We start from the raw sequence: 12,772 nt of genomic DNA on the forward strand, positions 1-12,772 counted from the left end.
CAGTCATTGGAAAAAAATGTGTAGGAGTGAATATTGCACATGACAGTGGTAATTGCAAAAGTTACAAAAAGTGAATATTGCACAAGGTTGCACACAGTGTTAGAATAGACTTATGTCGGTGTGGTGGTCTATCAGGGGCCGTGGTGATTGTACAGTCTGACCGCTGCAGGAAGAAAGGACCTACGCCGGTATATCTCCGTGAGACACCACGGGTGAAGCAGCCTGTCACTGAAGGAGCTGCACAGTGCTGACAAAGTGTCCTGGAGGGGGTGAGACATGTTGTCCAATAGAGAGGACAGCTTGGCCATCATTCTCCTCTCTCCCACCACCTCCACAGTGTCCAGCGGGCTCCCCAGGACAGAGCTGGTCTTCTTAACCAGTCTGTTCAGTCTCTTCCTGTCAGCCGCCGAGATGCTGCTGCCCCAGCAGACCACTCCATAAAAAATAGCAGATGCCACCACAGAGTCAAAGAAGGTCGTAAGGAGTGCCCCTTGCACTCCAAAAGACCTCAGTCTCCTCAGCAGATAAAGCTGCTCTGTCCCTTCTTGAACAGAGCATCAGAGTTATCTGACCAGTCCAGTTTATTGTTCAGGTAAACGCCCAGGTACTTGTAAGATTGTACAATCTCAATGTCCGTACCCAGGACGTTCACTGGTGTTGGGGGGGGAATGATGGCGCCTCCTGAAGTCCACCACCAGCTCCCTGGTCTTCCCTGCGTTGAGCAGGAGGTGGTTCCTCTGAGTGACACTCCCCGGTCCTCACGTACGGTGAGGTGATGATCCACCCCTGAGCACTTCAGCGTGTGTGCATGAGGATGAGGATAGTGAATGAGGGAGTCATTTTAGACATCAACCACACTTAAATAGACAAGATATTTTTACGATTTAAGATAAAGATAAAGGTCCCCATAAAGTGGCTGCTGTTGAGGGTTAATCAACACCAACAAATACAAATAACAAGAGAACTCCTGTTGCATTAGTCTGAATGGGTTGAAAACACAAGGTCTTCTGGTCACAATCAGTTGTCACAGTGAGTGTTTGCCTTCAGCTGTTAGTGGTAGAACACACCACAGCACACACAGATGTAAATGAAAAAGCACCTGCTGAGACATCACTGATTAGGGTGGGACCAGAGCTGAAACATACCTACATTTCAACCAGTAGAGAGCAGTAACAGAACCTTTTCTTTATGGAGATATTTTACATTTAAAGTTTAAGTAGCCTTCATTTTACTGCATATAATGTAATAAATGTATTATATCATGGTATTGTTAGTTTAAAGGATATGACAAACCTTTCGAGCACTGCAAGTTTTTATATGATGTCCGTCCTTCTATGGTAATATGAAGTGAAAGAAATCCCTAATCACATCACTCATATGACATTAGGGACTGTGATAGACAATGTTTGGTCAAATTGAGCTTCTTCAACAAACGGTATGGATCTATTAAACAAGATCTCTTCTGTCATACTATTTTCACTCATATGTTTGTTTTTTCTCTTAAGCATTACATATGCATTAAAAGACGGTCAGATTGTTTCCCACAACACTCGGCTGATTTTGCACAATGCTGTCGTCTTATGTTGTTAAAAAGAGGAAGCAGCACTGGTGCATGCTCTGTCTGTGTGTCTGCCCTCCCCTGGGCATTTTAAGAAGGATCTTGACAGTCGGAGAGTAGCTGTCAGTTTGTCGCAAGTTTGTCTGTTTCAACAAGGCAGTGTCACCCGGAAGGCAGAAAAGGATCCTTTGAGAATGGTATGTGAAACTGATGCAATTGCTTGAAAAATGTTGCTTTTCTGTTTAAATTAACTGTATTTGATGAGCTGTCATTTATACGTCTTAGTATATATTTTTTACTTTATCATTGCGACACAGGTCGACCATCCCCCGCACTCTTTCACACAGGAAACTACATTCTTGCATGTTGCAGCAAAAACATTTCCTGCCCTCAATATGTCAGAATAGCATTATAAATGTTTAATGTGTCCATGCAGGGTAGATAGGGACCTCAACAGACCGAGAAGATGTCTCTTACCCCTTTTCTTTGTTTCTATTTCTGCCTGTAGACCAATCCACATAACTTTATCAGAAGCACAGGAATATTTTAATAACCATTTAAACATTGAGTAATTGTTTTAAACCATTTTGCAGTCAAGCGCTCTGGTTGTGTGTGAAGTGGATGAAAGTCTGCAAGCTAAACTGAAAAAGCTAAGATTTCGAAAAGAGACCAACAATGCTGCCATATTGAGTAAGTATAATACACCAATGCTGAATGTTAGTTAGTTACTTGCATATCTGCACTTGTAAGTTGATCAACACATATTCCAAACCCATACAAAGATCAGTGCATCAATAAATATAAAACAGTAACTAAAGCCTAAACAATCATTTTTATTTCTTAGTGAAAATAGACATGGTGAAACAGCTTGTTATCCTTGAAGAGGAATATGAGGCAAGTCAAATTTTGTAAAAAAAAAATGTTTAAGGGTGTTGTACATTATTCGTTAAGAGTAACTTTGACTCAACTTTGTCTTTTAGGACATCTCACTGGATGAGTTGAGAGATGAACTTCCAGAGCGGCAACCCAGATATCCTTTTGATCCGTTCTAAAATTCTTAAGTTATGTTTTAACTCAGATTTCTTTTTTAATTCCTTGACAGTAGTGCACATTCATTGTCTACAGCTACAAATATGTCCATGATGATGGGAGGGTGTCTTACCCGCTTTGTTTCATATTCTCCAGTCCAATGGGTAAGCAATTATAGTATCCTTAGAAGAAAAAATGTCCTCTCCTCTTTTATTTACATTTATTTTTTAATGTATTGTAATGAAGGTAGCATTTATTTGGTGAGGAATGTTTGACTGGTCAAATGACAGAATCCCTTGGGAAAATGTTAAAATTCATTTGAACAGGATGTAAGCCAGAGCAACAAATGATGTATGCAGGCAGCAAGAATCGACTGGTCCAAGCTGCAGAGCTCACAAAGGTAATTATCTAAATATTATGACCTGTAGTTAATCATAACGCCAGTGGTTTGCCGATAGCCATTCATTATTTTTAAGATGATACCCGATCCATTTAACTTATTAGCAACTAGCTTGAGTATTAATGCGTAAATATCTCTGAATAATTCTTCATTTTGAACGTGACATTCTCTGCTTTACTCCCGAGGTCTTTGAAACACGAAATGCTGATGACTTGACAGAAGAATGGCTGAAGAGCCAGCTGGCATTTTTTCGCTAAATATGCATCTTCAATACAATCACTTTTTCTTTGTGAAACAAACCCAATGCCCATGGATTTCAATGTTCAATTGGTGTGCATGTTATTACTATTAAAAGGATTACCTGTATAAAGTTTTTCATTGAAAGCAATTATTTTAGAAATGAAAAATCTACAGAACTGAGCATTCATTAAACAAATCATAGATTACATTATTTATTTATTTTAAAGGGAGCATAGACAACAGTCCTGTACTTCTTTGGGCTGATTGTAAAATAACCAGTTACATTTATAGGATTACTAAGAAGTTTCCTAAATCAATTAAAGAGGGAAAAACAACAAACTTTGATCAATATTTCTTACAAAATGTCACCTGCATTTTATTATGAGTTTCACAGCCGTAACACAATGACAAGTCAAAAGCAAAAGACAATTTTACACGATCCTGTACGGAATATAGAGTACAAATGGCTACAGATGCGAGAGGTCAATCTACAATTAAAAACTGGGTTGAAGAGACATGTCCCCGGTCCAAAACCAATGAGCATCTCGCACACAAATGTCATTTGATATTTGCAATCATCAAGAGCCTACAGCTCCAGACTGAGCTAATATTAAGGTCAGTGACAGGGCAACACTGCCATGTTTGGAGCGGAACACACAGGTAATAAAGGTGGCCATCACCTTACTGTTTGGACTACAGATCTCATTCACTGTCACTGTCATCACTGGAATCTGAGCCTCTCTCACTCCCACTTCCACTCTGAGCCCGGGTCTCCGAGTGGTCGCTGCTGCGGTCGCTGTGTGCTGGAGAGGCACTGCGGCTCCTGCTGCCTCCTCTGTTCCTTCCTTCATCCTCACTTGCACTGCCATCCTCCCCGCTGCTCCTGGCCGAGTTCTTGGTGTTGTCGTTATCATCGTTGTCGTCACTGTCATCGTCACTTCCGAAGATCTCTTCCTCGTCCCGCATCTCTCTGGTCCTCTCCTCGCCGCTCTCGCTTCCACTGCCGCTTGTCTTCCTCTTCCGCTTCTCTCGGACCTCTTCCTCCACTTCCTCCACTTCCTCCGTTTCCTCCACTTCCTCCGCTTCCTCCATTTCCTCCGCTTCCTCCACTTCCTCCATTTCCTCCGCTCCCTCTGCTCCCTCCGCTCCCTCCACTTCCTCCACTTCCTCCGCGTCCTCCGCGTCCTCCGCGTCCTCTGCTTCCTCCGCGTCCTCCTCTCCCCTTTGTTCCCGCTCTTCCTCTTCCCTCTCAGATTCACTACCAGAGTTCTCTGCCTCACTGCCGCTGCCCTTCTCCTTCTCATCACCTGGAGAAAGCAATTCAAATGTTACAGACAGAAATAGGAAGTGATAAAAAAAACGGTAATCAACGCAGACAGTGAATGAATTAGCAGACGCTCTATTACTACAGTGCAGCAGGTACCCAAAATTATGTGATGATAATTGCGCTGGTGGAGAATAAAAGAAAACTGACCAGAGTCCTGCATGTCCTTATCCATGTCTTCCTCTTCATCTTCTGGCTCATGGTTCTCCAGCTGAGCTTTACGTGCATCCTGAGAATCACAATGAAAACAAATCAGTCATCAGTACACTATTACTGTCCAAGAATCTAAGCGTATAATGCTAGAACTGTTTCAGGCATTCGATTAGTTGAGTCATGTTGGAAAGGATTGTTAAAAACAAGACAGACTACATGGCAATTAATCAATGTTGTTTCAACTAACCACCTCCTTTCAATATTACATCTGTAATCTATGATAAATATAATATCCTAGCTTCAGTTTAAAAAACCCCACACATTTAGAAGGTATTAAAATAAATAGTTAGCTTTAGTTAAAAAGTAAAATAATAATAATTTAGTAACTAAACTTATTCCAAAGTACTGTCCAAATAAGTGGCACACACACACACACACACACACACACACACACACACACACACACACACACACACACACACACACACTTTTATTTGATATCTCCTAAACTAATAACAGGAATTTTAACTACATTATTGGCTCAGTGAGAGTGTTGCTGAAATATTTGTATATAGTTTTCATTTTTCATATAGTTCTTTAGTACAGTTTGACTCAAATAGCACCTTGCATTCACCTGGAAATAACTATGTTACAACCATGAGCACCCAGTATTTTTTCTTTTAGCTCAAGTAAAAAATAAAGTACAACAGAAAAGTTAAAAAGTACACTCACCTGGGCTTCGAGTTCCTTCTCGTTCATGTCTCTGTGCTTACACACCAGCACAGCGTTTGTGGTCGACTGCGCTCCAGCCTTCGCTCTCCTCTTGCTGAGACGCACCCTGCAGGACAGAAGAAAGGCCGTCAGAGGACAAGGTCCAGCAGTTTTCCCATGGAAGCCCCATATATCATGGTGGTGGTGCGGTTTGTTTTGTGCATTATCAATTTACACCAAACTTTCTTAAGCATAACAATCTACACTTAAGCTTGATCTGAACACACCAACTGCAATTATTCCTGTAAAAAGCACATCTCCCTTTCTTAATGCTCAGGTGCAACAAGAAACAAGTCTCTTCTTTGATAAACCCATTACCTTGTCTCCAGCTCATTGTAGTAAACGCCATCTCCATCTCTGAAGATGAAGAAGTAGTTCTCTTCATAACCCTTGCTGGCTTTGTTCTTCACATTCCAGTTGTACTCCCTGGCTATCTTGTAATCATACCTGAAACACAGAAAATTAAATACATTATTTCTTCCTGGTATACAAGCAAAGCATCAAAGTGATTTTTAAATGCATGATTTCTTCATGTAATATTTCTACATACAGATCCTCAGGCATATAATCCATCCCCTCATCGCAATCCCTCTTGCGCTTGCGGATTGTTTCTTCATTGGGCAGGAAGTAGGCCACAAACTGATTTCCTTCCTCGTCCATCATACCCCTGTATTGAAGAGACATGAAACGTCAATTAGTGTTTATGCAAAAAATCTTACCATTTAAACACACATCCATGCAACACATACTCTGTAAATACCTGATCATGGCCTGAGACATCATTTCCACTCCTACTGGTGCTGTTAAGTCTTTGGGTGCAGGATCAGAGTCAAAGATGACCTGAGCACATGGGTTGATCCACATCTGGGGAAAGAGAAACAAGTGTACAAAACATGATTATATAAATCTGTAAAATTATAGTTTGTAAGTTGAAGCATTTTTAAACTGACAAAGACTCTAAAAGTCAATAAACGGAGTGAAATTATGGCTCACCTTGAAGTCAGGGAACACAGGTAGTACCTCCACAGGAGTAACTCTGGGTTTACTGTAGTGCTGTGAAATCTGGAGAGAATCAACATGATTAAAAACCATAACATATTTTGCATTTTGGGTTAATGTGCGGACTTGCATACAGCTGACCATTACAAAGTCTTCTACTGCACAGCAATTGCTGAAGAAAACTACTATAACTACTGTCCACTTTATTCTTCGAGTGGCTTAAAATATAAAAGGCTGTCAAACAACAATGATTTGAGAAGCCTCGTTTTAGCTCACTCACAGATTTTTGTGCATCCTCAAATGTTTTCTCAATAGCAGAAATCTGGCTGTCTCTGTCCTTGTAGATTTCTTCTTCTGTAAACTGCTGTTTGACAGATACACCGATCCTAAACACAAAACATGTCGGTCATACAACCACAAAATCATCTACTACTAGGTCATTTCAAAGTGAACACATTCAGCCAACTTACTTGACTTCCACTTTCTCGTTGGAAACGCCATATCTGTTGAACTCTGTAGAAATATATTCTGTCTTTCTCATCCACGGGACCACTTTAGCATGCTGCTGTGACCTTATAGGGAAGAAGAAAATCTTCTAACAAAAAGTCTCCACATGAATCAATAACAACATGAAGCTGCCTGTGTACCAGTCTTACCTCTTTGAACTGGCTGGAGCCTGGATGTCCTCTTCCAACAGTTTTTCATCAGCGGGATCCAACAGTACTAACAATTTAAAAGATTTGGTCAGTCTACACACAGACATGCAACATGTAAAATAGGATGTGATATGTAACAACAACGGGAGACTTACTACTGGGGTCTATGCGGTAAGTGTCCGGGTTGATGAGATCAATGGTGACCCCGAGGTCCGGCTCAGTAAGGAGCTCATGCTTGTGCTGCTTCTCTAGAGAAGTGGCTTTATACTGTACAAACCTGCCGCAATAGAAAAACAATTGTCAACTTGTGCCCATGTTCATCAGTGTGTACTCCATGTATGGAGAGGCTGAATGTTTACCTGTGCTGATCAAATGGATATGTGATGAATTTGGGGTCAAAAGGGATGTCAGGCAGGCTGTTGCAGTACTTCACTCGACATACCACTCCTGACCTGTCATTGGCACAAAAGTACAGGACATACAGTTTGAGTTATCCAGACACCTTTGCGTACCTTAGTGCTACTTCGGAAAAAAAAAAAGAAAAGGGGAAGACTTGAAATTACTGTACATAATAGTAAATACATAACAGTGGTAAATCCACTTACCTCTCTGGAACAGTTCTATGAGAGGATGGCCTACTGAAAGAAAAAAACAGACATTTGTCAGACAATCTCTCATAAACTAATACTAGTGTGGCATTGATAATAAATGTCACTGCTCTTTTCTATCTTCTCTTATATTATGCTGGGATAGATGCATGTTGTTTACATTTTCTCTACAGAGAATCACTGTGGAAACCACGCATTTCTAAAGTTTGTGGACCACTGAAAAACCGCACGTTTATATGTTACATTTGGTAGAGTAAACTTCATTTACTAGCTTCATTCAACAATCAAAGTCAAGGGCTGAATCAAGTCTCTAAATACTATTTTGTTTTATTTGTTATAGGAATATACTAACCATAGGTAAATAATACCTACATCTTTGCTAACTGCACAATCTAGTTAATGCAATTAATGCAAACTGCTCTGCCTAGTGTTAGGTTTAGTGGGCATTACTGCCTGTGACCATCAAACTTGGATTTATTTCACCCCTGTCAGCAGCTATTAACACGTACTTTATTTATTAGAATGTGCAATACCGACTCAACAGTACAATACGTTTCTGCAATAACTCACTGTGCAATAATAATTCAACAGTGCAATACTCAGGTATATGCATGTAAATAACAGTACGTTACTTTATCAAGCTTACACTAATCCTGCAGTTTACCACGCTTAATCATAGAAGTAATTTTTCAGCATTATTATTATTATTATTATTTAGCCTGTAGGCTATATTGTATACATATTTTTACATAGTTCTTATTTCAAAAAATGTTGTTCAACAAGAATTCTTACGTTACGATACAGTTATAACCTGGCTAACCTCAGCTAGCTTAAACGACGTTTAGCTACCATTAACACAATTTAAACCGATGGATTTGCCTTTACATTAAGTTACTTCGACTGACTGGACATACCAAATTCATGTGTCTAAGTTAGCTACTCAACGTTAAACAATAAGGTTAGCGCGGCTAGTTAGCTTAGCAAGCAGGTTAGCATCAATTCATTTGATGCTAAACTTGCTCGTTAGTTTAGCTGGCTCACTAGTATTGTTAGCTAATGTTGAGGTTAAAGTTAAGCATTAACTCGAAAACATGATAGTTAACAATGTAGAAAACCTTATAAAATGTTTGTTTTTCTTACCTGTGTCCGTCTTCTCGCTGAGATTGCGACTGAATCGTCGGAGCCATGTTTATGACAAACTGCTCCCAACTGAAAACAACGTTATTTGTTTGCACAAATGATTAACAACAATTACGCTTGATGGTCCAAGCAAAACGACATACAACTATTAAATCTAACTTAAATCAGAATGTGTACATTTTTTATTTCGACCCGGTAGGATAGGATGATGACCCGGCGGTGATGTTTGAGATTCACAGCTGGAGGACTAGTTTTATTGTGAGCGACCCCTACTGCCCTAGCATGTGAGATCTTAGGTTCAATGAAGTATACTCAGCAAAAACTCGCATTAAAAACATTTGACATTCTTTGTTTTGAGTTACAAAATGTAGTTTGAGCTCCTTTCTGCTGGTTTTGTTCAAATGCAATGGCAGACCAATAATCTCACAGGCTTGCAAAGAAATTTCAAAAGTATTTTTATTTTTTCATTTACTGGATATAACATTGACATATTGCTTGAGAGAGGATCCCTACTATGGCGTATACTCCCCATTATTATTTTCTTGTCGTTAGACACACATTACATGTTTCTCCTTTCTGACCAAAAACCCCCAAAAGGTCCACTTCCAAGTAGACAGATGGCTCAGTTATCATGTGACCTCACTAGTCTTATATTGGTATAGAGATATAATTAAGAAATATCCATCCACAGATAAAGGCCACAAGATGTGGTTGAAAGTGGACAAAGTATTTCCAAGGTTTACAATAAACCTTTAAGCTTAAATAATGTTGTGCCTATTGCCAGTTTATTAAATGTAGGTGAACGTTCTGAGTGTAAAAAATATGAATCCTTGATCAAATAAAGAAATCTTAGTCATCATGCTATTGTGTTCAGTTCATGGTTCCACCACCTCCAATATTCAAAGCTAGCTTAGCTATTTGTTGAAGGTTGTGGCATCAAACATACACCAACACATCTGACAATAATGTTCATAAACCTCATTTATGATTTACTGCAATCTGAAATTAAAAAACAAACAAATATAGCTGCAGACAGTAACAACTGTAGTTGCATAGAACGGCAGTGTGATCAAAATACCATCTCTGTGGAAGTCCCAAAATGGAGTGAAAAGAAAGAGCAACCCAACCAAGGATCTTCTGCTACATTGATTCTGCTTTCCCAAAATATGAAAGTGCAAATAATTATTTTTTCATTGGTGGGTGTGATACACATCAATCATCCTTAATATTACTCTTAGTTGCACCTTCACTCATGCTGCAACTCTCCACCAGCTATTATTAAGGTGGGCCAACATTTAACTTTGTTAACAAGGACTGTGCAAAACAGTGTGCAAGGCGATCAGTGAAAAAGAAAAACAGCTACTGCTTTTCATCATATGTCCTTCAGTCATATATGTGCAACAGCCTTTCATTGAGGATTCTTTCAGTAGAAGTCTTTATCTTTTCCGGTCTCAGGTCTGCATCTCTGTCTGCATATGGCTATCAGCTCTGTGGAGAGAGACAAGACATTAAACCTTGCGCACAAATACACATGGCTCATATTTCAGTTTGTTATGAACTCAATTAATCAGGATAACGATAAAGTCCTTGCCTGCTCAACATGTATATCATCCGTCCAGGATCATCTGCAAATACCCTGTAACATCAAAAGAATAGTTCTATTAAAACATAATGTTCACTAAACCATGAACCGAGAACGTGCAACACTGATTCCATAATGGACATTGCCCATTAGGTCTTAAATGTTTTTCCATCCACTGGATCAGGAAGGGCTTGCGGTCTCTTAAGGTCTACATTGGGATACTATGAAGAAAATGGAGACAAGGTTTTAACTCTCAACGCATGTGATTCTACCTTTTCTTCTCTCCCTGTCAGTCTGTTGGAAACAGATATGGGGCCCGTACCACAAAGCAGCTTCAACTTAATCTGGCTCTCTTTGGTTTACGTGACTTCACTGAGCCTACAATTGGTGATCCTGAATAACAAAGCTGGATATAAACTGGCTCAGTTACCTGTAACTTAATTAAGTACTTCATATGCAATTAGATGAAATGGTAATATACTCATGGGAAAGTTTTAACAACAGTAAAAAATATATATTGATTGAAGTGAAATGTATACAATATAATCACATAAGTAGAAAAGAATAAGAAGCTGTAAACATAAGAAATAATTTCAGAATGTTAAAAGTAAGGTGCAATTTAAAAAAAAACAATGTTGCTTTTTTAAAATGTATTCATTCATCTTTTATTTCTGCAGGGGTACTTTATGATGACCTTATTTAGGATTGTTTGTTTTTCACTAAATAGGATGTTTACCAAATGTAAGGCTCAGTGATTCCAGTATGTTTTACTGCTATTGTAAGACATTAAAGCAATAATAAAGTGATGAATCATAATTAACTGGGCCAGGATAACTGTGATATGACATTTTTATATTGCCCCAATGCCTAGCTAAAGTCACAAATAAGTCTGGGATAATACATATATAGAGATACTATATATATATATATATATATATACTATATATACTATATATATATATATATACTATATATATATATATATATATATATATATATATATATATATATATATATATATATATATATATATATATATGCATACACAGTATACATACTATATATACAGTTATATATATATATATATATATATATATATATATATATATATATATACATACAGTTATATATATATATATATATATATATATATATATATATATATATATATATATATATATATATATATATATATATCTTTAGTATAAAGTGAGTATTTTGTCCAATGATGAACAAACTATTATGAGTATAAAAGTTACCACAGTAACACATCTCTTACCCATCTCCCCAGTGGTAAAACGCCCGGTCCTGGTAGAACATAGACAGAAACAGCCAAACATTTATTGTCTCGACCCAGAAGATCACAAATAGGAACCATAACGATGACAGCAAGACTTCACACAACATCCTGGAGCTCTGTGAAGACACAAAACATACAGCAGAAATGAGTGATCCTCCTCATGATCTTACATAACATGTGACTATAACAAGTGTTCACCTGGCCTGACTTTTCATGTGTTATTCTTCGACTGTTTCTATTGTCAGGGATACAATTAATTCTGTGTCATAATCTTTTTTTATAGATGTAAACATAAAAAAACAACATTGTTATAATTTGTGTATGAGTTGTGCATATGGCAAGTTAACTTATGTTGCTTTATTGGTTAGCTAACGTAAAAGTCACCAACATCGGCGTTAACGCGACTAAAAGCTTGTGAATCATTGCTATTAATTCATACACCGTTGTTGGTCTCGATGCAGGGAATATGTCAGGCTACTTTATTTTAAGAGATAATAACGGAGGCTAGCTTGGAAGCTAAAGTCGTGATACAAGTAACTGTAGTAGCCAGTCAGCTAGCTAGCTAGCTAACGTTACTCGTATTAAAGTTCCTCGTCTGTGTAGCTGGTTAAGCTAATGATAATGCTAATTCAATTTAACATTAGCTAATGATTGCATTTAAACGTGATACATTACACATATAAATACGACAAGGTTACACGATAGGGACAAGATGGAGCAACTTTGTTATTGACGTGTAACATTTGTCACATATCCACATGTTAACGGGGCAAAAGGTAATGAATTATTATGGACTGGTGTTGTAAGACTGTTTACTCACTCAAGTAAACGACTCTTGTAACGGCATTCCTTTTACAGGCTAGCAAAAACATTCACGGCTGTTTACAATGCTCGTCACATTATCACGTTACTTGCATTTCCGCTTCTTGGACCAGTGATATCATAGGTTGATCCAAGCTCTGGTCCTCGGACCGTCAGAGGTCCTGGTCTTTTCTGCATTAATCCCATGAAA

The 12,772-nt window shown here is 38.4% G+C and overlaps 2 protein-coding genes and 1 long non-coding RNA gene across 4 annotated transcripts; 1 reads left to right on the forward strand and 2 right to left on the reverse strand.

The window, feature by feature from the left end:
- Nucleotides 1–1,598: 1,598 nt before the first annotated feature.
- On the forward strand, nucleotides 1,599–3,360 carry gmfg (glia maturation factor, gamma). Its single transcript, XM_029446925.1, has 7 exons — nucleotides 1,599–1,755; nucleotides 2,152–2,248; nucleotides 2,403–2,452; nucleotides 2,539–2,588; nucleotides 2,669–2,751; nucleotides 2,914–2,987; nucleotides 3,173–3,360. Exons 1-7 carry the CDS (start codon nucleotides 1,753–1,755, stop codon nucleotides 3,242–3,244), a joined length of 429 nt encoding a protein of 142 aa, XP_029302785.1. The 5' UTR covers nucleotides 1,599–1,752; the 3' UTR covers nucleotides 3,245–3,360.
- A 218-nt stretch (nucleotides 3,361–3,578) lies between these two features.
- Nucleotides 3,579–9,117, reverse strand: paf1 (PAF1 homolog, Paf1/RNA polymerase II complex component). Of its 2 annotated transcripts, none has more exons than XM_029446927.1 (14): nucleotides 8,879–9,117; nucleotides 7,736–7,765; nucleotides 7,490–7,582; nucleotides 7,286–7,407; nucleotides 7,131–7,197; nucleotides 6,945–7,046; nucleotides 6,755–6,860; nucleotides 6,469–6,537; nucleotides 6,236–6,339; nucleotides 6,026–6,142; nucleotides 5,794–5,922; nucleotides 5,437–5,542; nucleotides 4,702–4,780; nucleotides 3,579–4,534 (listed from the first exon to the last, which is right to left on the reverse strand). In XM_029446927.1, the coding sequence occupies exons 1-14, from the start codon at nucleotides 8,923–8,925 to the stop codon at nucleotides 3,930–3,932; spliced, it is 1,776 nt and encodes a 591-aa protein (XP_029302787.1). In that variant the 5' UTR covers nucleotides 8,926–9,117; the 3' UTR covers nucleotides 3,579–3,929. The 2 variants fall into 2 exon arrangements, with proteins under 2 accessions (XP_029302787.1, XP_029302786.1); XM_029446926.1 differs by having other exon boundaries at nucleotides 7,736–7,768.
- A 1,352-nt stretch (nucleotides 9,118–10,469) lies between these two features.
- Nucleotides 10,470–12,687, reverse strand: LOC115017902 (uncharacterized). The gene is made up of 3 exons (XR_003833286.1): nucleotides 12,581–12,687; nucleotides 11,740–11,876; nucleotides 10,470–10,514 (listed from the first exon to the last, which is right to left on the reverse strand). It is a non-coding gene; the product is annotated as an uncharacterized LOC115017902 (long non-coding RNA).
- Nucleotides 12,688–12,772: the final 85 nt, after the last annotated feature.

This window comes from Cottoperca gobio, chromosome 13, assembly GCF_900634415.1.
Source record: "Cottoperca gobio chromosome 13, fCotGob3.1, whole genome shotgun sequence".
Lineage (NCBI taxonomy): Eukaryota > Metazoa > Chordata > Actinopteri > Perciformes > Bovichtidae > Cottoperca > Cottoperca gobio.